Genomic DNA, 24,618 nt, shown 5'->3' with positions numbered 1-24,618 from the left:
ACTGTTAGAATTCAGCAAGGCAAAATTGGCCTGGGCTGTTAGGAAAGATACTGGGCTGAGCCCTACTCATCCCTTCCCAAATGTTAGGATGAATTTGAAGCTATGGAGATTTTTCCTGGGCAGAGAAATATGGCCACTTGGCCAGCTCAGCAGTAGTCTGTCAACAGGGTCCAGTAGTCTTACACATCCTTTTTTGATGCTCTTGGGTATGTGAGCCCCCAGGATGAAAGCATCATATTCCACCCTCTCCTCCCCCACTACCTTAGCCCATCCAGGTGGAACAAGGGAGAAGACAAAGCCCAAGTATCAGCTGTCTCTTACTCCGGGTCAAGACATTCAAGAGCTGGAGGGATGGCATGGGAGAAGGACCAGAGGCTGAAACATTACAAACACTGGGGCTCTGAAGTGAACACTCTTGACTACCCACTGGAGCCTTTCATGGGCCACATAAAACCAGGTGCTGATGGACAGACTATGTAATATAGTTGCTGGCAGTGCTTTTCCAGGTTTCCTGTTTCTATCCCAGAACTTTGGGGCTAATATTATTAGAGGTAGTGGGTAGAAGATGCTACGGCAATTACAGGGGCTAAACAAGAAAGAAGTTGACACCATAGAGAAGGATGAAGCACCTCATATATACAGAGGAGTTAATTTTCACAGCTGCCAGGTCAGATGACAAAGTACTCTTGCATTCAACCCTAAACAGGGCTCCAGGAAGCAACAGTGGGTCTCAGGGGGCCAGGTGACAAATGGGATGGAACTAGTCTTGAACCATGTATTCATTCTCAAATGCGCAGGAATGGTCTTTCTCCATAAAGGGTCCAGGAGTGATCGGTGAGACTGTTTCTACTGAAGGTTATGTATCTGGCATCTAGAGCTTGTCATCCATCACTGTTCCTTTTTTTAGAGGAGGTAGGTAATTATGGGGCTTCCCTGGTGGCTCAGTGGTAAAGAACCTGCCCGCCAATGCAGAAGACACAGGTTCAATCCCTGGGTGGGAAGATCCCCTGGAGGAGGAAATTGGCAACCCACTCCAGTATTCTTGCCTGGGAAATCCGCTGGACAGAGGAGCCTGTGCAGTCCATGGGGTTGCAGAGTTGAACATGACTCAGCAAGGGAATAATGACAAACAACAAGGTAATTATGAGCACTGGGCACAGGAGAGAGGGGAAGACTGGAGAAAAGGAAAGTCATAGGCTTTAGTTTAAAGCAGGTTAAACAAGATGCTGATAACATGCCCTTGGCCATGGAAGGCAGGAACATCACATTCCTCCACCCTCCCACCCCAGTCATCAAGGCCCACCCTTAAAACGAAGAAGAAAGTTTCCAGATGCTAGTTCTGCTCTTCTTGGGCAGCTCTCTGGAAAGAATGGCCCCCACTACTGGTTCCCACTCTGGACCCCAGTCTGTGTCTCAGCCTGGCCCACTCATGGGGTGGTCTCAGGATCACTAACTTCATCTTGTATAAAACTATATTGGTCAGAAAGCGGGGCCAAATTCAGACAGGCTTAACAATTCCTTATATATTTTTCAAAGTGCTTTTGTTGCATGTTTCATTTTCTGCTATACATGGCAATAAATATTTGTTGCTTTGGTCTGTACAAAAAGTCTGTGAGAAGGTAAGACAGATGTTATCTAAATGGACAAACAATAAATACAGAGAACTATCTTGTTCTGAGTTCCCCAGACAATAGCAAATGTGCCTGAAAAACTCAGGTCTTTTGATTCATGGTCCAAAATCTATACCATATTGCCACCTTTCAAGTTGTCACTTCAATACATTAAGTACCAAGAATCAATGTACAGGAGTCCCACAATGAGCCTGCATGCCATAGCTTTCTGAGAGAATGTGAAAAGTCCCAGCAACTCATATGTAGAAAGCTATTTATTACCTACAGAAAACACCAAAAAAAAAAAAAAAGGAAAAAAAGGGAGGAAAAAAAAATGAAGAAAGAAAAAAAAAGAAAACAAACAAAAGGTGGTCTTCCCCTCAAAGGCAGGCAGTATGAAAAAGGTAGGACATCTAGTTGCTGGAGTGGAAAGAGTAACATTCAGTTAACAATGGAATATTTAAAAAAAATAGTTTTCTTTTCAAATTGTAACCTGTGGTAACACATAGAAAAATGTACTAAACAAGCTTGATATAAAACAGAGTAAAATTTTCAAATAAGCCCAGGGAGAAAGCACAATGTTGGAAAGGATGAGGTACAAGGGAAGAGAAGAAAAGATCTCATACAAAACTACCTATTACAATACAGAAAAAAGTATAAAATGTTCCTATTTTGGAACTTAGGTACAAAATGACACTGGCATTGGATCATTTCACTATCTAGCCTGAGGAGCGCTCAAAAGGTGGGGGAGATGCTACAAGGAACAAAAAGAATAGCAGTTTTTCAATCTCAAGTTGATCAGTCCAAATTCCACCCGTTTTCCATTTGAAAATCTTGCCTTCCTCTGTAACCTCTACCCCAAGCCAAAATTCATCCAGGCCTCAAAATACTCTTAGGAAGTCCACAAACACCCTACACATAGGGGCTGGGATCTGTGTATGCTGGAGCTAAATTTGGAAAATGGTAATAAATCTACAGGCTAAAATGGTGAACACATTCAGCCTTAAAAAAAAAAAAAAAAGCATATCCCTGTGAAATATATATATATATATTAAATTCTCTGTGGTTAGAAACATATTTAAACTAGCTAGCCACAGACCAAACTAGACCTGCATTCATCCAAAGCTGGAATTTTATGCTAAAGACTGAGGTCCTTCTTCTTCTTGGTCAGAAGTAGGTAGCAGTAAAAGTGGCGCCTTTGTTACTCCACTAAACCACTCCCTGGGTGGGTCTTCCCCATATCATGTGTTGTGAGCACATGCAAACCACTGCTTTTAAGGAAAGGACTGCCTGGGACTTTGGGGTCCACCCAGGGCTCACATGTGGTGCCTCAGGAGGGGAAGAAGCTACAGATAAAACAGCCTTGTACAGAAGCAGATGGACTTCACAAGGGGCATGTAAAAAGGACAAGTCCTGGAGGACAGCCTTATGCAGGTGCCCCAAAGTCCAGTTTACAGTCACTATCCTGGTGACACATTTTGAAAATCCTGTGTGTATGTACGTGTGCGTGTATATGCTGGTGGTTTTCATCCCTACGTTTTTACCCACATCCATTCCTACCTCTTAGTAAGGCCTAACAACAAGAGTTTATATGAAACCAAGAGTCCTTCCAAGCTTCTCTCAGGCCCCTAATTAAGAGACTGAGTGAGGCTGGAGCCCTTTGAAAACAAGATGGCAGAACTGAAGAAGTAAAAAGCAGTCTCTCTCTTCAGATTAGGGATGTCCCTCACCCCTTTCACAGCACCAAAGTTTCTTTGCAAAAATAGTATCTGAGATACAAAAGGAAAGGCAGATGTGCTTGTGAGTGCATCTCTCCAGGGCCTGGTCCAGGATCAAGGACTTTACAAGAAGAGAGGGTTGGGAGCAGCTGTCTCCAAGGTCTCTGGCTGTAGACAACAAAGAGCTGGTCCCCAACAAGTCCATGTCTGCTAACTGAGATGGTCTTCACAAGAGCTTTCGGTGGAGGATTTCCCAGACCATCCGCTTCCGGAAGTAGGGCATGTGTTGCTGTAGGGACACAGAGATACCTTTATTTTCATTTCTTGCATGCAGACCTAACATTCCTTTCCTTCTTGAGGTTTTCACCTAAAATAGTCTCAACTGCATTTTTGGTCTTTCAAATTGCTCATTCTTCGTTACGTGTGATTTTTTTTTTTTCCTAATGCTTTTTCCGATTACTATTGCTACTGCTACTTTTCATTGTTGTAAACCTAGGAGTTTAATTAGGCATCACCAGGAATCCCCAGGCTATCCTCAAATGTCTCCAAGAATTTTAAGAATGGTGTCTAAAAAAGTCCTCTGTGTTGAACTTTTAAGAGGATATGAGATCTGAGGCTTCAAGATCAAAACTCATTTTGCCCCCAAATTAAATGAACTTCAAGAGTCAGCTCAACCCAAGGGCTGCAGTGGAAAATCTAGTATAAAGTCATTACTTTAAACAGAAGCAAAGGATTAAGTGGAGGACACCAAATAAACTATAATCTCTAGCCTCAATTCACTTTGGTTTCCAAAGGACCACGTGGACAGAAATTAACGATCACAAACTCTAAGGAAGACTGATCAGCTGCATAAAGCGAGGGGAAGAGGGCAGCATAACAAACTACACTAGATCAAGGTGTGGCCTGTTCCAAAACTTCATTGCTACCAAAAAAAGGGAAACTGAGGAAACCTGCTCTGGTCCCAGTTTTTTGCTTCTTACAGGATTTTGGGTAGGCGGCATATATGAGCAGAGAAGAAGGCTCTCCTATTGGCCGGGATTCCTTAACTACAATATATGATGTATCGTGACCCAGGATGTGGCCTATCATTATCCTTCCTTTTCCTACGGCGTAGCACAGGTAGCAACCACCCCGGGTTATGAGCCACAGAATGAAGCAGAGCCCCCTAAGTGGAGCAAATGGAGAGAACAACATCTATCAGGCAGCCCGGACACAGGGTGGTCACAGAGCCCCCTCCCGAAGGCTTGGCGTACCTGTGTGAAGTTGATTGGTCTGTCTTTGGTAATACAGTCAGCATATTTGCAGGCAAACATGCCACAGTCGCTTCCATTCATCTGCTGTGGAATTTCCTAAAAGGCAAAAAATAACAAAAAGGTGACATCTTTCCAAGCTTCCTTCCTTCTTATTCAATTATAAATAAGAACCAAAGGATATAAATTTTCCAGGTTTCCCTGAATTCTAAAGAGATGGTCCTGGTCCCCCACTCAGAACAACATAGGCTCAGAGAGCAAAAAATTCAGCATCTCAGTCCAGCCTGTGTACTTCATGTTTATCACACAGGAGACTATCTGAGATTTCTATGATACCCAAGGGTGTAAAAGCTGGTCCCTCCCACAAGGGCCAACCAGTCTGCAAACATTTTCTCCCATAGATGAAAGTTTAGCAAAATAGCTGGGCAGAAAACCTAGTTCTTCATAAGAAATGTATTATTGATTTTCCCACAGATAGCTTACTCTACTCTATCTTCCCTGGCTAGGTCAGGCCAGACACTTAGAAGGATGCCAGGGCCCAAGCAGTACACTCCTTTTCTAACCAATACTCTAATCTCAGGATTTCCATCTCACCAAGATGAAACGTACCTGGCTTTTCTTGCTGAAGAGCTGCCAGCCATTGGCGTCAAACTCTTTTCTTTTCTTGTCAATGCTTTCTTGCTTCAGATATTGCCTAAGGTATTGGGAGAGAATGAGATGAGCTTGGGGAGCTGCCACTGCAAAAATGGGGCTGACAATCCTCAGGAAGAATTTTCTTCTGCCATGTCTAAGGAAAACAGTATATATTGCTGAACAAGGAATCTTTAGAACTCCCACAATTCATGCCCACTCTGTCAGCTCCAGAGAAGCAAGACCTCTGCCTTCAATACCCAGGGTCCTTCTTCCTACTGTCCCCACTGAGGAACGAGTTTTGATCTTTTCCTTGGTTTATATGGTCCTTTAGAATTCAATCTAATGGAAGGAAAATGTTTCTCTAGCAATGCTGAGGTATATATTTATTTATAGTCTTGATTCTTTTGTATAAAAATTCAATCCAAATCAATTAATCCACCTCATAGAACCCACCCTCTCCTGGCCACAGACGTTTTAGAAAGAGAAACAGGTAGAATGTAAACCAGATTTGCATTCTGGTTCCCAGCTGAGCCATTAACTAGTAGGACCTGAGCAAATCAAAGTTATCTCTGTGGGTCTTGGTTCCTTTATCTGAAAAATTAGGAGGTTGGGATAGATGACTTCTAAGTAGTTTCTGTATCTATATGTCTATATCCACTCTTTATTTTCATGCACTGGGACAGTAATTATGCCCATCAGGATGTATTTTTGGTATTATTATATTATTATTAAACTTTACTTAGATGGAAAATATCCATCTTAATCAATATGAACATTTCCTTTATTAACCACTCCATTGAAGGTATCAGAGAATTGAGTTCAACAGCTAGAAAAACATATATCCAACACCAAACTCTTCGTCTTCAACTCCCTACTTACATGAGGATTCTGCAGGCTTCATTGTTTATCCCACCCATAGAGTCATAATAGGTAATATTCTTCTTTCTAAAGTCCACAACCTGGGAATAAAAAAAATTCTCTGTGTTTATGAACTGAAGAAAATCTCAGCTTTTCCCTTCCCTGGAACTTGGAACCTTCTGCCAGATTTCCTATGAAATCATGACAAGTTTGATGGATACTTAGCATTATACCATGCTTCATCTGCAGAGGAAAGAAGAACAGGGTGATTATTTACTCAGAACTATGCTGGGGGCTGACTGACTAAGTGGCCCAGTAATTGCCCTGAAACCTTTTTCTAGTTTTCAGGGTCTCCATTTGCAATGGAGGCAACAGTGAAGACACGACGTGCTCTTCAGAGAATGTAAACTAAGTGAGATCATTTCCACACATTTTCAGAAAGATGGTAAAAGATTCTAGGTTTTGTTTCTTGGAGAATTTCCTTTTGACTTAATACTTTTCAAATATAATTCAAGACAGGCTTTAACTTGTATACTTTTATTAATATATTAAGCTAATGTATCCATGTTCTCAGAGTCATGTTTGCGTTAGTTGCTCAGTCATGTCTGACTCTTTGCAGCCCCACAGACTGTAGCCTGCCAGGCTCTGCTGTCCATGGAATTCTCCAGGCAAGAATACTGGAGTGTGTAGCCATTCCCTTCTCTAGGGGATCTTTCTCACCCAGGGATCAAACCTGGGTCTCCCGCATTACAGGCAGATTCCTTACTGTCTAAGCTACCAGGGAAGCCATAATAAATTATCAAGTATGCAAGGCAAATCATGATTAGGCAGAAAATAATGGTCACAGAATCAGAGTTGGCAGCATCATTAAGAAATCACTTTTTCTCCCCATGTGTTCCTTGCCTTTAGGTTGCTTTGACTATAACTCCATTTTTAAGTATTTCCAGAAAAGAAAATTTCAGAGCTTTTTTCAAAGTCTAAGTATCTCCCACTCTTGACAGGGAGTTTGCTAATCTATCCAATTTTTAGATAATTAAATGCTACTCTTTCAATCATCTATGTAGAACTAGTATTCATTGCTCTCTGTGTATTCTATTATATAGACTTCTTTCGAATTTTATCAGTAATAAAAGAGGCACTCACAGCAAGACACCAGTGCACTCCTAGGTGAATAGGCACCAAAAGAATGTCAACAGAAAAGACATCCACTTTCTTTGTCCAACGTTTCACTGCTTGATAACCAGCCGTTTTTAACTTAGTGAAAAAAAAGGTATTAAATGCATGTACACTTGGCAATCCCTTCTCTTTACTTCGCTCCATCAGCATATTCATGTAGAAATTGATGATCTGTGGAAAGAAAGTATATGTATTAAATTAGATACTCCAGCCTTTTAAAACAGTTGTGTTGTAAGAAGGAAACACAGTTGCTATACTGCACAGCATAGGCTAGTTCCCTAATCAATTCAGTTATGACCTCAACACCCAACGGCCTAATATCCCTATATCAAATTCTGACTAGAAAAGAGGGGGCCAACGTGGTTATAAACAGTGAAAACATAAAAGGCTGATACACATACATATGGTTCAGGATACATATGGGAAGATGTTGGCCAGACGTGTAGAAGGCTGAAGATTAGGTTAAAAAAACTGGAAAATGAGGAGGAAGAAGTACTACAAGATCAGAGTCAGAAAAAAGGAAAGGAAGGAGTATGTGCAGGTATACATTACAAGCAGGAGTTCAGCAAGGCAAACATTAGCAGTTCCTTTAGTCTGCTGGGACTGTGCGAGCAACTTAAACTCTGAGCTCAGAGTCTAGTGTTAATAAAAACTAAGATTAGTAGTTCAATCCTTCTATGTAGGTCTCCTGATTTTGCACAAAGACAGAAAACTCTGCCCCATGACTTAAGACTGTATTTTCAGCCTAACAAGTTACTTAGCAGAAGCAAACTGTTTTGGTCTCAAGTAGAACTGAGTGACAGAATAAACCATCAACTATATTGGAACAACATCTCTAAACTTGTAGTAGCTTGGCAACAACACCTTTATCCAGGCAGACATGGGTATACTATAACCTACATTACGTAAGACCTGAAAGTAAAACCACAAACATGAAGAGTCAAGTTTTCTCCTAGAATCTATAAGGCTAGCTGCCTTATATTTGTTGATTCCACTTATTTCTTCAATATCAAGTATGAGTGAAAGAAATTAAAACGCTTGACATGGGAGATATGTTAATGAAACGATGTGTTCTCTAATAGTGACTACATTGTCCACAGTTCCTTTAGGTCTAGGACTCCTTGGTATTAAAGCCTCAAAGTTACTGTGCCGGAAGTTACTGCTTACTTATGTGGCCAGCTGAGGTCAGGCCAGTGTCCGTCAACTGCAAGGAATGAATGGGCTAACTGATCCAAAGCTTGGAAATATGACTAAGAAAACAGGCACATTTTTCAGAATGCTTTTTGGGGAATGGGAAAACACCCCCGTCCTTTGACAAATATTTACACACTAAGATGCCAGAGCGGTGAGCTACTGCCCAACAGTAGGCAACTACATACTGGGTATGTAGCCAGGAACACACTGGAGCGTGGTCTAGACTGGAGAAAGGGCCTACAGATGAGGATGCCTAGGCAGCTGCAGGGAAACCACATTCACCAAGAAGTAGCACTCTGAGGGTGGTGGGAAGGAAAGTCAGGACCGAAGAAAGACACTGTTCTTCCTGCATTGAAGACAGAGCAATAGGCTCAGGTGGCAGCTGATTCTCTCCCTAGTGTGATGCCCAATAGGTAACTAGAGCTCAGTTACCTATTTATCATATTAAAACAATGATAATGAATTAGGACACAATTAGGATTGTAGGTGTCTCCAATTCAGGTTTTTAATCTCACTCTATCCTTGAGGTTAATGGTGCTAAAGGATGCTTGTAGGCTTGTGAAGGCAGCCAGGAATGCAGGAGGATCTACCTGCTCAGCAAGCACAGATGTCTTGGCTATAATCTACATCCTCTGGTGAGAGAAAATTAGCAAAAAGGGATTGATTCCTCTGGTATTCTATCCCATGACATTATTACCCATGCCATGAGGCGAAACCCTTCAATTCAAGGGGTGAAGCAAACAGGCAGACAACCTGTCAATCACTATAAGCCAAACCCTCCATGGGGGCAGACAAGTTAAATATTGCAACAGGCAATAAGGACTTAAGATGGAGGTGGAAGGAACAAGAGAGATAAGGACAGCCAAGCACATGAAATGGAGAAGGCAATGGCACCCCACTCCAGTATTCTTGCTTGGAAATTCCCATGGACAGAGGAGCCTGGTAGGCTGCAGTCCAGGGGGTCGCTAAGAGTCAGACACGACTGAGTAACTTCACTTTCACTTTTCATTTTCATGCATTGGAGAAGGAAATGGCAACACTCCAGTGTTCTTGCCTGGAGAATCCCAGGGACGGGGGAGCCTGGTGGGCTGCCATCTATGGGGTCAGACAGAGTCAGACATGACTGAAGCGACTTAGCAGCACCAAGCACGTGAAAGCCACAGAGATATATCTCCCCCAGGTGCCCATCAGAGGGGTATATCTGGGATCATTACCCTGAAGTGAAAAGGGTGACATAAATGAGCGTCATGCTACATACGACTATCCTATTTTTCAGGGGGAAAGAGTGCCAGAAACCAATTAAGCTCAGCTGCACTTACACAGCCTGAGTTGTTTGGTTTCTTATGTTACTTTGTTATTTTGACAGAGTGGACCTATAAAGTTAAAGACCAAGCCAGTTGAACAGGAACAGAGACCTAGTGATCAGGGCACCACACTGAGAACCCCTCTTCTCTGCTTTACTTCTCCCTCCCACCAAGGTTTCTGCACTGTGAGGGAAACGGCCTCCTCCAAAGTCAGCTCATTACTTAGCTCTAGGGAGTGATCTGGGCTCTTTTTCATTTGCCCTGCATCCTAGGAGGAGGGGACTTGGTGGCCTCACTGTTCCCTCCTATTAGCTGAGGATGTGTAATCTGACATCTGAAGCAGAATTTAGATCCAAGTTTCTCTCCTCAGTTTTTCAGCTATTACTCAGTCCAAATAAGGAAAATTGCCATAGTTCAGCCAAGACACAATCACACCAAAAAAAAAAAAAAAAAGCTAGAAGTTAGAAGAACAAAAAGAATCTTACACATCATCTCACAGAGGAGGGCTAAAGATGAAGGAAAAAGAAATGAGAAAAGGGATCACAGTGTCAAAGATAAAAGAGAAGCAATGATGGTCAGAGCAGCTGCTTATATTTTGTGATGGCAAGGGTCCCTCCCCTCCTGTGGTAGAGTCTTTCTGTACATGGGACTCTTCTTAGCTCCAAAAGATCTTGAATTCCCTTTGGAATTGGGGATGAAGAGTAACAAGTCTGTCTGTCTGTACCTACTGTTTGTCTTGCACTTGCCACTCTTTCAGGGGCCCACACTGCCTCTGCCTGCTGCAGTCCCTGGTGCCTAAAGTACTGCCTTTCCTGCCTCCTTCACAGCCTTCGCCGTGAGAGTCTACTTGTCTATGCAATCTTGTTTGGGGGTGGAATGATTGTTTATGGTGTCTTGTTCCTTTGTGATTTTATGTGAAGAGCTGCCAGGCTAAGTTGAAAAGAGTGTTTCTTTAAAAGAAAAGTCTACAATGTTTTCAAACTCAGTACTCAATCCCTTGCCTGTATGTTACCACAATGACACAAATGACCACTGCTATTTGTATCTTCCTTCTCAAGCAGTAAACCAGCCAAACTATTTTCTCATGCATTTAGAAGTAAAATGCATCACTAACAGTAAAGTCTAACTTTTAACCCTTCCCAATTTCACACACTGAAGCCTTAGAACAGACTTTGGAAAAAAGTGTTCTAAAAGTCCTGAGCATGACAGTGTTCTGAAGCAGAGATCAAGATAACTTTTAGAAAAGAAAAAGCTGTTTTCCTACTCTATCCCTCCAGACTTTCCCCTCTACCTCCTCATTCTTATTTTTAAATTAGACTTATCCTTGTCAACCACAAAACCCAAAAGACTAAGCAACAACCTCTGAATGTTATAAATCAGAAGGTCACTCACTCCTAAGACCTAAACCTAATAATACTATAGAAACCACGATAGCAGACTTAAGGGAAGCTCTGAGTTACAGCATCCCTCACTGTGCCCAGGACTTTTCTCAGACGCAAATTAAAGTAACAAACGATTAAAATTACTGCAAAAGTTTTAGAGAAAGACAGGCAGCATCCACTTTTATGGAGTTATGACAACTGTAATTACTATTCTCCCTGTGACCTGACATCAATCCCTAGTTTATCAAAAGGACTAGTTCTATTAGAAACACTTTAAAGAGGTAATCTATAATGATGTGGAACTGTCCAATGAGTAATGTTAGAAAGACTACATTGTAACTTCCATTCTGATCATTAGCATATGGGAGACACCATCATATTCACTAAACTACTTTATTTCATGTTGTCTCATTTTCTTACCTTTTGATTCAGTTTTTTTTTCCTAAGAAAAATCTATTTCCTGTGCTAGGTTTGTCTAGTCGAGTTTAATGTTTTATAGGCTGCTTCTTCTCTTACTGAGCATCACTTAGATTTAACATCTGCTGAAGGCCCTGCTTCCCTGGTGGCTCAGACGGTAAAGCATTTGCCTGCAATGCGGGAGACCCGGGTTCGATTCCTGGGTCAGGAAGATTCCCTGGAGAAGGAAATGGCAATCCGCTCTAGCACTCTTGTCTGGAAAATCCCAAGGACAGAGAAGCCTGGTAGGCTACAGTCCATGGGGTTGCAAAGAGTCGGACACGACTGAGTGAGTTCACTTTCACTTCACTTAGAAGCAATTAATAATTGAGACAGAGGTGCTGAAATCCTCAACATTCATACTTACGTATGAATTTGTCTATTTCCCCTTCCAGTTTTTTCAGTTTTTAGTTTGTGTATTTTGAAGTTCTGTTATTAGGTGCATACATACTTACGTTGTTACTCCTTTTGATGAATTTCCCCCTTTACCATTATGAAATGTCTATCACTGGTAATATTCCTTGCTCTGAAATCTACCAGTGTGATATTAATATAGTTACTTCACCTTTCCTTTGTTTACTGTTTATATGGTATGTTTTCTCCACCCTTTTACTTTTAACCTGTATGTGTCTTCACATTTAAAATGTTTTTTAAATGTCATATTTTTAAATCTAATCTGTAATTTCTGCCTTTTAACTGGATGCTTATACTGTCCAGTACGGTAGCCATTAGCCAGATATAACTCTTGAGCACTTGAAATTTGACTAATTCAAATTGTGTTGTAAGTGTAAATGTGTTCTAAGTGTAAAATACGTATATTTTAGAGAAGGCAAAATATACCATTAATAATATTTTAATATGTATTACATGCCAAAATAAACATATTTTAGATTTATTGGGTTAAATAAAATATATTATAAAAATTAGTTTTACTTGTTTCTTTTCCTTTTTTAAAATGTAACTATTAGAAAACTTTAAATTACATATATGGCTCACATTATATTTCTACTGGGTATGCTGAGTTTGGTCATTTACATTTAATGTATTGAGATTGTTGTTGTTTAGTCACTAAGTCACGTCCAACTCTTTGTGACCCCATGGACTGCAGCCCACCAGGCTCCTCTATCCATGGGGTTTCCTAGGCAAGAATACCAGAGTGGGTTGCTATGCCCTCCTTCAGGGGATGTTCCAGACCCAGGGATTGAACTTGAGTCTCCTGCACTGACAGGCAGATTCTTTACCACTGAGCAACCAGAATACTGACATGGCTGGTTTTAAATCTACCGTCATGTTCTTTTCTTTTTTCTGTGTCTCATCTGTTCTTTGTATCCTTTCTTTGCCTTCCTTTGGATTGAATATCTTTTAATTGCATCTTATCTCCATTACCAGCTTCTTAAAATACCTCTGTTTTTACTGGTTGCTCTAGGATTTACGTCTGTGACTTACTGTAGTCCATCTTCATAAAACATCATACAACTTCATACCTTGTGCAGGAATCTTACACAAGTACATACTTTCGTTTCCCCCTTTTGTGTTATTATCGTATATTTTACTTTAACATGTTATAAACCCTACATTGTTGTTTTATTTGACTAGTCCCTTGTCTTCCAGAGATAATAAAGGATGAGAGTGTTTCCACTGCTCTTCATTCCTTGTGTAGACTGAAACTGTCAACTGAAATCTTTCCTCTGCCTAAAATATCCTTTAATATTTCTTAAAGAAGTCTGTTGGTGATGAATTCTTCAGCATTTGCTTGCCTAAAAAAGTATAGCCTTATTTCTTCAAAGATATATTTGCTGGTATAGAATTTAGGTTGACGATTTTCTTTTTCCTTCAGTATTTTAAAGATGTAGCTACACTGTTCTCTGGCCTACATGGTTTCTGACAGATCTCTGTTCCTCTGTATATAATATGTCTTTCTTCTGGTTGCTTTTTTCATTATTTTTCTCTTTATCAGTGGTCTTTAGCAATTTGATTACTATACATTTCAGTATGGTATTTCTCTTTCTTGGGGTATGCTGAATTTCTTGAATCTGTCAGTATGCTTCCAAATCTGGAAAATCTTCTACCATTATTTCCTTAAACATTTTTTTGATACCACTTACACCCCATCTTCCCTTCTGGGACTTCAATTACATGCTTAGACTGGATATTGTCCCTGAGCTCACTAAGCTCCAGTCATCTTTTTTCAGCCTTTTTTTCTATTTCACTTGGATGATTCATACTGCTCTATTTTCAAGGTTACTAATTTTTCCTTCCACAGTATCTAAACTGTTAATCTCATTTTATGTATTTTTAATATCAGATACTAAATTTTTCATCTCTAGAAATTCAATTTGGATCTTTTTTTATATTCTCAATTTTTCTCCTCATAATGTCCACTTTCCTCTACTTACCTGAACATGTGGAATATTATTTATGGTATCTGTTTTAATATCTTTGTTGGCTAATTTTAACATATTTTTCTTTTCTGGGTATTTCTGTAGTGATTGTTTTTTTCCCTTTGTTATAGTTTTCTTCTATTTCATGCCTGGGAATTTTTAATTAGATGCTAGACTTTGTAAATTTCAATGTTGTTGGGTTCTGTTGTTACCAGAATTTGTTGTATTCCTTTAAATATTGTTGGGTTTTGTTCTGTGATACACTTCAGTTACTTAGATCAGTTTCAAGCTTTAAAGACTTGTATTTAAGCTTGTTACCATGGGTCCAGAGCAGCCTTTACTCTAGGGCCTGCCTTTCTGGCCCCACTCTTGAGGCAATGCCCTTTTGAGGACTCGCTATTCAATGTCCCACAACTCTTCTACTCCCGTTAGTGGGGACATAAACTGTTCTTGGCACCTGTGTTAGCTCTCAGGCTTGTGATGATTCCTTCTTCCTGGTGGTTCTTTCCACAGCCACTGGTAGTTTCTTGCCATATATGTACAGATCAGCACTCAGCCAAAGATTCCAGGGGGGCCCTCTGCACATCTCTGGAGCTTTCTCTTTGTTCAGCAACTTCCCCACCAGTATTTATCTCACAAACCTTAGGCACTTTGGCCTCCATGAACAGTGTCTCCTCTACTCAGCAAGACTGCCAGGCACTGCCAGGTTTTTACCAACTCTCTCCCTTTAGCACACCACCCCAGGAAGCTGTGGGAATCACAGGTTCATGCTTTTCACTTCCGTCCTCTCAGGAATCACTGTTATCCAGTGTCTGAAAATTGCTGCTTCAGGTGTTTTATCTACTGTTCTATTTGAGAGAATAAATCTGATCTACTTTATTCTATCATGACCAGAAGATGTCAAACTTATTTGTATGCCTAAATAATTTTCACGTATTTCTAAATTTATCTGATGCTTTATAAAACAACTATTAGGCCCTCTAAGAGCAGAATTAGCAGGCCATAAAGAGAAACACAAAGCCTAAAGTAGTCCTCACTTCAGGATCATTAACCTGAAATCTTAAGAGTTGGATTCCATAAGTTATTCAACTCTATCTTCAGGAAATAATACACAATTTCTATTTGCTATTTCAATTGACATTTACTTAAAAATACTTCCTTTTGTTTCTTTTTTTTAAATTTTATTTTATTTTTAAACTTTACAATACTGTATTAGTTTTGCCCAACATCGAAATGAATCCGCCACAGGTATACCCGTGCTCCCCATCCTGAACCCTCCTCCCTCCTCCCTCCCCATACCCTCCCTCTGGGCCGTCCCAGTGCACCAGCCCCAAGCATCCAGCATCGTGCATTGAACCTGGACTGGCGACTCGTCTCATACATGATATTACACATTTGTGACTTTCAATCTACTTTTGCAACTAATTCCTCCTCTCTTTAACCCTGTCTTCCTTCCCTTAATTAGATATTTCTATCACTAATCACCAGACCTGGTACAGAAATCTCCATCTATATGTTCTCACCTTTCCAGTCTCATTTTGTAACTCTTTGCAAGGCAGCCAGTTCCCACATTCCAATTTTGAGAAGTTTCATTTTCTTACAGTGAGGTACAATGTTAATCCTTTCATTAGTCCTTTGAATTTGCATAGAATTTAGCTATTCACTTATATACAAATCCATTCTTACAAATACCTTGGAAAGCTTATTGCAAGAACAGGCACTGTGGCCTACTCTTCTTTTGGAAAAATGACTTGAGAAAGAGTAGCCTAATGGCTATTTGTACATATCTCAAATATAGGACTTCTTGATTTTATTTTCCTTGTAAGCTAAATCTGATCCCTTTCATTTCTAGGATCTTATATTCTTTGTCTGTAAAATGTCAATCACCTTTCTTGGGAGAAAATTTTAATGAAGTCTATAAAACTGACATGAGAAACAAAAATAAAAGAAAGGCTATTAATGAAAATATCTATTTGAGGGAAGGAGAACAGGATTGAAGAGAGAGAAAATTACTTGCAAAATACTGAAGGTTCACAATTGAGAAACAATTAAATATTTCAAAATGAGTATGAATACGTAAGGATATCTACTAACTCCCCTTCAGAATGTTATCAGCTTTTTAAGGGCAGTAACTCTGAAAGTGTGAGAAGTGTGGTACTTTGAAAATGATGCTTTTTAAAACAATTATTAAAGTACTTATTAAAACAGTTCTCATCATCATCATGGACATGTGAACTGGCACCTGCTTTCACAGTTAACATTATTCTCCACTCAGAAGACAAGGACTCCTTACAAACGGGTAAGTGTGGTAGAGATAAAGTAGACAAGGGATCTTTCCTTCCCCTTTTCTCTTCTAAATAATGTAATTTCCATTAACTTTGCTTGCTAAAAATCCTCTGATGGACCCAGGGAATGGAAAATATGTTCTGATGAACGCTGCCTCTGTAAGGGAGCTCACTGAGGTAACTACCACAGTATGTATAACAAGAACTCAGCTCATGTCCTGCTCACTGCTGCCCCCTAGAAGTTTTTGGGTAATTTACAACAAACAAGCTGCAATCCCAATAGAATAACTGGGTCCCATTTAAAAGCAGCAGGTAAAAATTGCCAAGAGACCTCACATTAACATCTTCAAAGCAAAATACTTAATTGGTGGATACTTTTGACTGTTCTCGATTTTTATTTTGCTCTTTGATTTGGTGAGCTCTTTTTTTTCCTGTTATTTTGACCCAATGTTCTAATACCACTATTCTGGGCCACAAGAAGCAAGAGCTGTTTCTTGTAAAGCAAGACGGTATCTCAAACCATGCCTTCTTTACTATTCTTTGTCAAAGATATTATTCAAGGAGTGATGAACTTCTGAAATTTTATTTTATAAACTCACCAAAGGCAAAGAGAATGGGCTAGTTCAACAAATCCCACAGAAAATCAACCTACTGGACATGATATATGGCTCTAAAATTCCCTATAGCTAATCCTGAAACAGGATCCAACTTAAGATTCTAAGGCAGTATGATATAACAGATAAGACCCAATGCTTGAGTCTGAATCCTGGCTTGCTATTACAAAGTCATGTATCTTTGCAAGTTTCTTAATCTTTTTATGTCTTATTTCTTCATCTCTTAAATGGAGATGATAAAACTATAGCATCCATCTCCAAGAGTTGTGGTGACTATGACATGAGCAGAACACATAAAACACTTAGATTAGTGCCTAACATGAGGTAAATGTCCAACTGATGTTGGCCAAATATTAATATTTGGAAGGTCATACACATACAAGGCCAGGATACTGGTATCTAGAATATTTGGTTTTTGTTCAGTTGCTAAGTCAGGTCCGACTCTTCTGTGACCCCATGGACTGTGGCCTGCCAGTACATGGGATTTCTCAGGCAAGAATACTGCAGTGGGTTGCCATTTCCTTCTCCAGGGGATCTTGCTGACCCAGGGATCGAACCCATATCTCCTACATTAGCAGAAGGATTCTTTACTGCTGAGCCACTTGGGAAGCCCCCTAGAATATCTAGTGCTTACTATATTGAGTATCTAAAAAGTTTCCATAGCAATGAAACTTGAGTACACCCAAGATTTTAGGCAGGAATGCTCCTAGTAAGGAGGCAGGTACTTAGGGGAAAACCCCAACCCATTTCTCTTCTTTTGCTGTGAAAATATCCTTGTGAAATAAAACAGGCTCCTACAGGTTTAGGAATAGGACAGATCAGTTTGAAGATTCTAACACAAATAATCTACATAAAATAATTAGAACATTCGGGAGCCAAGAGCCGTAACATTTTTAAACTCAATACCTCAAATATTTAATAAAACTTCTTCAATGTCAGTTTAAAACATATCATGTACAAATATAGGCTATTTTAGAAAGCTTACCACTCATAACCTAAGTGACCTAAATACAGAGAGAAAGGGTAACAGAAATGGATCTCTATATGGAAATCCCAAAGTATTCCTTCATGTGCTGCAACATGGTCAGCTATTAAATATTTGCTTAACAAAAGATGTGAACTGCATGGCAGGTGGCTTAAAGAGTAAAAATACCAATGAGTAAACATCCTCTCTATCAGTATCCAAATCTTCGATACACAAAAAGGTAAATCAGCAGGACAGAATCAGCTGTCATAGCTTTCTCCATTTTCCTGACTAAGTGTGAGGCAGTATGGTAGAGATACATATTTTAAACAAACATCTCAGGTGATTTTTTTATGTACCTTAATATCTGGGAACTGCCTTTAGTCTGCACTTGATGTTCACGTTCTATTTGAATATAAAAACAAGTGTGAGATTACCTCATCGTTGAGCCAGTTAAGGTGATTTAGAGTTTGAATATCTTTGCGTGTAATGGTCAAGCGGAATGCTTCACTCAAAACTTCATCCTGGTTCCCATTACGAAATACATTCTTTATTTCTTTCTCCATTTCCTAAGGAATCAAGAAGTGTCAGAGATTAGGCATACATGGTCTCGGACGTACCAATTTCTCATCAAGCCCCATGCAATCCCCAGACTTAAATCAACCATTTACTCCTAACATTTTGGTTTCTATTCCTTCCAGTAATCTCCTGATTACTTCCTTCCATCCTAGCTCTTCCTCCCTTCTCTTTTTCAGCACATTTCAGACCCTTATTTCGTATTATTTCTTGAGTCTGAAATAACCTTCTGCTATCAAATTTCCTAAGCCCATTAAAAGACCTAATTATATATCTTCAGAGCAAACAATTTCCTGAGAAACAGACTCTTTCTCAAAGGTAATAAGGAAGTAAAAGTAGTGATGTCTTTTAGACACATTTTCCCAGAAAAATTTGTGTTTTTTTAAATGTAAAAATGCAGAATTCAGCACAACTTTAGTGTTAATAAATGTGTTATACTCACCAGCTATATGACAGGTTTTCAAACAGAAGAATGAACTAAGAAACAGATTATTTTTAAATGTATGCAGACTTTTATGTATTTTCCAAATTTTTATACTGAGTTTTTATTACTTAAAAAAAATGGTAAGGCTCAACTTATTATTTGATGTAAAAGTACTATACATATGCATTAAGTATAAATGCACAGGAAATGAAACAAATTTACTGAATGCTTTTTCACTGAAATCACTACAAGTCACCCATAATTCTTTCCTGCATTTTCAGTAATCTTTCAAAAACAAAGCCAATATTGTTACACAATACAAATGAAAGCAGGAGTATGGAATACAAATTAAATACCAGGTGTTCTACTACTGTTTTTTTCCTGTCTGTTTTTTGGCTGCACCACTCAGCATTTGTGATCTTAATTCCCTGACCATGGATCAAAAACACCCTGCAGGTGGAAGCACTGAGTCTTAACCACTGGACCGCCAGGGGAGTCCCTGATCTATTACTTTTATGTTTGAAATTTGTCCAAAGAATTCTCTCTAAACACAACACTTGCCAGTGTAGGAATTTATATTATATAATTTACCTCTGTAATTTCAGGAAATTCATCTTCGCTGTCAGTCAATTTATGACCTTTTTTCCCTGTTTCTTGGGCGATTGTGACCGGGATCTCCTTTTCAAGAGGCACACGAAGATGCAGTTCTACTGAATCATGTACTGAATGTTCCTGTTCCTGCAGTCTCTGAAAGACAGACCTTCAAAATAAGTGGAGTACAGAAATCTACTGCTTGTCTACGTACAATGAGTAGGACTAGCTGGACAGACCAAGAACACAGAGCATAGCAAGGCTATGCTACCATACTATCTTGCAATTCAACAGCTTTGATTCCAAATTCAGGTAACCTTCCAAAATTAGTTTCAACTTGGATGTGCTATTCATTTATATCTCAAAAAAACTTTTTTACCTGGTTTTGAAGCTGTAATGCCAGTGCTTTCTGCTCTTCAATCTGGCGCAATCTTTCCCGTGCTCGAGAATCATAAACACTAGTTCTAGGAAACAAAAAATGCAGACCACTCACTTAGCATCAAGAACACTGCTGATGCACAATTAGCATTAAATATAAAACTCTCAAGAGAAAAAGCCTAAAACCCTTATACTAACTTATAAGGTATACTAACTTATACTAAGTACACCTGCTTTAAGACAAAGTGAAACTACATGGTGTTACTGAAATTACCTTACTAGTTTTTTGAAATGATGAAAATTATTAGTTTGTTGTTAAACATGAACAAGTGACTTTGTGGATATTTGTAAATGTGTAGTCTTTTTTTTTTTTTTGAACCATGCTTCTAAAATTAAGGAGAAAGTAAAGCTTCATTCTGGAAATCCAAAAATGAGATTGAATCCCAAAGACGAAAATAATACAAAAGATGTGGGTTCCATTGCTGGTTGGGGAACTACGATCCCCCATGCCCCCATGTCACAGCTACTAAGCCCACCTGCTCTGGAGTCTCATGTCAAGGGTAGAGAGCCTTCATGCCACAATGAAAGATCCCATATGACATGACAAAGATCTTGCATGCTATAACTTAGACCCGACGCAGACAAATAAATAAATATTAAAAAAAATCTACCAGACCAAGGGATTTAGAATAACCAAAGTGAGTCCTTGAAACTAGAAACTAAATGTTCAGTGATTCTGCAAACTCCAGAAATAATATTATCCAATAAATTAGTTTTATTGATATGAAAATAAAGGCATTTATTTTCCTTTCTGTTTAATAGCTAACTGAAACATTTTTCCAATTCAATTAGGTTTCAACAATTGTTACAGATTTAATAAACCTGAGCATAGAAATGTTCCAACTCCAAAAAACTTTTAAAACTCAGTAACTTAGAAGTTATCTTATAAATAAATAGGAAATTTTTACTGACTAAAAATAGGTAGCAAGATTGGCTAATTGATTTCTTCTAACTGAAAAGAAAGTGATGAAGAGGCAAAATGATACTAAAAATAATTACTTACAATTCTTTGATCCACAGCTCTGCCTGGAAAAAAGTAGGACTATGGGCAGGAAAAGAAAAATGTGACAAATGAACAGGAGACTTAAAAGAATATCAAATATTTTCATCAAAAAAACCAATCATTTAATAGTTTATACAAATGCTTTGTAAGTATGGGATAAATAAAAGGACCTAAATTACATAAAACAATTCTAACTGGGAAGCAAAGGAAAACAAATATGAGTCATTTGCACACATATAGTTAAAAAGATGACCCAACATTCAGCAAAGAAATTAAGTTTAGCATGCTTCTTACTTGCAAGAAAGACCAACATGACATGAAAAATACATCATTTATCAAGGTAATATATTAAAACTAGAATGTTCCTCTTTCCAAATGGCTCAGATTGACAGATTTATTAATGGTTTAATAAAATATTATGGGTTGTTGGACTTCTTGTAGGTCTGCTTGAGTCAAAATACATTCAACCACATCACAGTAGATACTGAAAATCCCCAATGAACCAACATGGATAATCAGCAATATGACTCCCTTCCAAAGATAAGAGACCAGTTTTATTCCATGCAGCTCTTGCTGACAACCCAAGGGAATAATGCTAGCAGAGTCACAGGTATGCTATTTGTTCTAGAGCCTTTTTGCTCTTCTCAAACTTTCTTATCTCATTGCTCATCTCCCCTCTAACTGAAGGAGTTCTCACAAAACCAAAAGAAAGGCAAGTGAGCACTTTTCCAAAGAAAACTTTCAGATATGCAGAACAAGTTAACAGAGTGTCAAACTGAAAGTTAAGAGACTGGAATCTCTTAGAGCTGTCCCTGATTAGCTTTGTGACTTTGAGCAAGTCACTTCCCTTTACATGGACCTCAATTTCTGGGTTTGTAAATATGGAGATGAGAGTCCCTTTCAGTTTTTAAACTTCTACAATCTGTCCTGTAAAGGCAAAAATAAGGGCTCAGAGGTAATCCTTTGCTCCTAAGCCTAACTTCTGAGAATCAGTATTCCCAGTAACCCTTAGTTTTGGGCTTTAGTGATAAAAATGCTGTTCTATTACCTATTCACTGTCACTGAGGTCAATAAGAGGAGAACACAGAGAAGGGAGCCTATCTCCTTAATGCAGTGAACAACTGATGTAACAGCCAAAAAAGAAAGTCACAGAGATCAGTGGAAGCACTGAGAGAGACTACTTAGTGTATGATACTAAAGATAAATGAACGTGAGAACACATCTATTGCACAATATGACGATGTGACAAGCAATCACGCAGAATTTCACGGTACTGGATCATGCTACTCAAATCTGCTCCCCATGAAAGAGAAAAAAAAAAAACAAAGTCGCTCAGTCGTGTCTGACTCTTTGTGACTCCATGGACTACACAGTCCATGGAATTCTCCAGGTCAGAATATTGGAGCGGTAGCCTTTCCCTTTTCCAGGGGATCTTCTCAACCCAGGGATTGAACCCAGGTCTCCTGCATTGCAGTCAGATTCTTTACCAGCTGAGCCACCAGAGAAGCTCAAGAATACTGGAGCGGGTAGACTATCCCTTCTCCAGCAGATTTTGCCGACCCAGGAATCGAATCAAGGTCTCCTGCATTGCAGGCAGATTCTTTACCAACTGAGCTATCAGGGAAGCCCAATGCTCCCCATATTAGAATATAAACTTGATGAGGATAGGAATTTTTGTCTTTTGTATTTACTACTGTATCCTCTGTACCAAGAATAGTGCCTGACATCTAGCAGACACTCAATATTTGTTGAATAAATAAATAATGTAAAGGACAAGCACTTCTCTTTAATGCATCAAGGTATCTATTGGTGTAGGAAAGTAACACACAGAAGGAAAGGAAAAGCAAAATCCCTTTGCTTTTCAGAGATTACATATTACTTCTCATATAACTGATGCAATAAGCACCTACTTAGTACTTTATGTACAAAACTCTCCTTGGGAGGTTTTACATATTGGCAAAGCCTTATGATAATCCTCAAATTATTAAGCCTCAATATAATGTGTAATAGAGAAACATTACTTATACTGTACAGAAAAGGAAACTGAGTTCAAAAGAATAATTTTCCCTGGAAGAGTCACGATTAGAAACTACCGCAGTCCAATTCCAGACTGTGTTCTATTATTGTAAAGTGTCTTCTAATAAACCAAAGCATTAAGCCACAATGGAGATGATGAGTATTTGGACTACTCGAGAGAGTATTTCAGGCTTTCTAGGAAATTTGTTATTTAACCCAGATTTATTTAAGTACTTTTAATGCGCCACGTGCTATTATTGAAAGCAGGAGGTGGTGCAAAGATATTAGTAACACAAGGGACAGAGACAGAAGTACTGGAAGAAAAGACTAATGATATCTGGAGAAGCCAGAGAAATGTCCTGAGGAAAAAACCAACACCTGAGTCAGAGTTTAAAAAGCAAGATAAGAGTATAACAAGTGGACAAGGAGAGAAAGCAAACTCCAGGCAGAAGGGGGAGGGGTTGGAATGTATAACAACACAAAGGCATAAAATGCATGGCATATTCTGGGAAATAAGGGCAGATCTTCATTGCTGGAACTTAACTGAGAGGCAGTGGTGGGAGATTAAGGAGCCAATCAACCAAGCCTTGAGACAGCAGGCTCCAACTCTGATAGACAGCATTATCCAGTGAGCCTCACCCAAGACTACTTCTCATCCATCTCACGATCAGTCATCAGTAAAAGAAATTCTCCATAAAGGAAAGACAGACTCGGTAAAGAACTCAGAGCACTCATTATATGAAATCAACTTTTTCCCAAGAAAGAACACCTATTTTTGTGCATACATATAAAACACTTTTTACCTTCACAACAATTCAATAGTAAGGTATTAATACTGGCATTTTATTGATAAGGAAACTGAGGTTTAGAAGAGTAACTTGTTCAAAGTTACATGAAGCCTGGAAAAGGCAAGATCAGAACCCAGATCCAACTCAGAAAAACCCCAAAACTATAAAGAATCTAAACTGTAAAGTCTCCTTGAGAAACTATACTAACTAGAGAATACTTTTTTTTTTTTTTGAGAATACTTTTAAAATATCTAAAAAGCTTACCACATACTGGGAAATTGCAAAGATGTAGGGGAATTGAGATAAGAAAGAATATCTTATTATCCCTAATCGTCTCAATGGAAAATTGATAATAGTGTTATTCTAGCAATTGATTGCCAAGGCCCGATATGGCAGACACAGCAATCTAAGTATTAACAGTAACCTACTGGATTACCATACTGGTTCAGTAATACGTGAACTGTGAACTTCCTGATGTTCAAGCTGGTTTTAGAAAAGGCAGAGGAATCAGAGATCAAATTGCCAACATCTGCTGGATCATGGAAAAAGGAAGAGAGTTCCAGAAAAACATCTATTTCTGCTTTATTGACTATGCCAAAGCCTTTGACTGTGTGGATCACAATAAACTGTGGAAAATTCTGAGAGATGGGAATACCAGACCACCTGACCTGCTTCTTGAGAAACCTGTATGAGGTCAGGAAGCAACAGTTAGAACTGGACATAGAACAACAGACTGGTTCCAAATAGGAAAAGGAGTACGTCAAGGCTGTATACTGTCACCCTGCTTATTTAACTTCTATGCAGAGTACATCATGAGAAACGCTGGACTGGAAGAAGCACAAGCTGGAATCAAGATTGCCAGGAGAAATATCAATAACCTCAGATATGCAGATGACACCACCCTTATGGCAGAAAGGGAAGAAGAACTAAAAAGCCTCTTGATGAAAGTGAAAGAGG

The 24,618-nt window shown here is 39.1% G+C and overlaps 1 protein-coding gene across 5 annotated transcripts in view; it reads right to left on the bottom strand.

Annotated features, from left to right (window-relative positions):
• Positions 1–1,386: 1,386 nt before the first annotated feature.
• The window catches only part of SENP1 (SUMO1/sentrin specific peptidase 1), a 52,569-nt gene continuing 29,337 nt past the window's right edge, over positions 1,387–24,618 (bottom strand). For 3 of the 5 annotated variants that reach the window (XM_010837503.1, XM_010837504.1, XM_010837505.1), the window contains exons 11-19: positions 20,858–20,896; positions 19,796–19,880; positions 19,417–19,572; positions 18,263–18,394; positions 7,213–7,416; positions 6,091–6,170; positions 5,188–5,272; positions 4,582–4,677; positions 1,387–3,617 (exon numbers count right to left, since the gene is read on the bottom strand). In XM_010837503.1, coding sequence (XP_010835805.1) covers positions 3,555–3,617; positions 4,582–4,677; positions 5,188–5,272; positions 6,091–6,170; positions 7,213–7,416; positions 18,263–18,394; positions 19,417–19,572; positions 19,796–19,880; positions 20,858–20,896 — 940 coding nt within the window. In that variant the 3' untranslated portion in view covers positions 1,387–3,554. The remainder of the gene's footprint in view (positions 3,618–4,581; positions 4,678–5,187; positions 5,273–6,090; positions 6,171–7,212; positions 7,417–18,262; positions 18,395–19,416; positions 19,573–19,795; positions 19,881–20,857; positions 20,897–24,618) is intronic. The other 2 variants (XM_010837506.1, XM_010837507.1) reach the window with 1 other exon arrangement.

The sequence above is a fragment of the Bison bison genome, unplaced genomic scaffold, assembly GCF_000754665.1.
Source record: "Bison bison bison isolate TAMUID 2011002044 unplaced genomic scaffold, Bison_UMD1.0 scf7180017864077, whole genome shotgun sequence".
In the NCBI taxonomy this organism is placed as follows: domain Eukaryota; kingdom Metazoa; phylum Chordata; class Mammalia; order Artiodactyla; family Bovidae; genus Bison; species Bison bison.
This window is presented reverse-complemented; position numbering and strand designations above follow the sequence as displayed.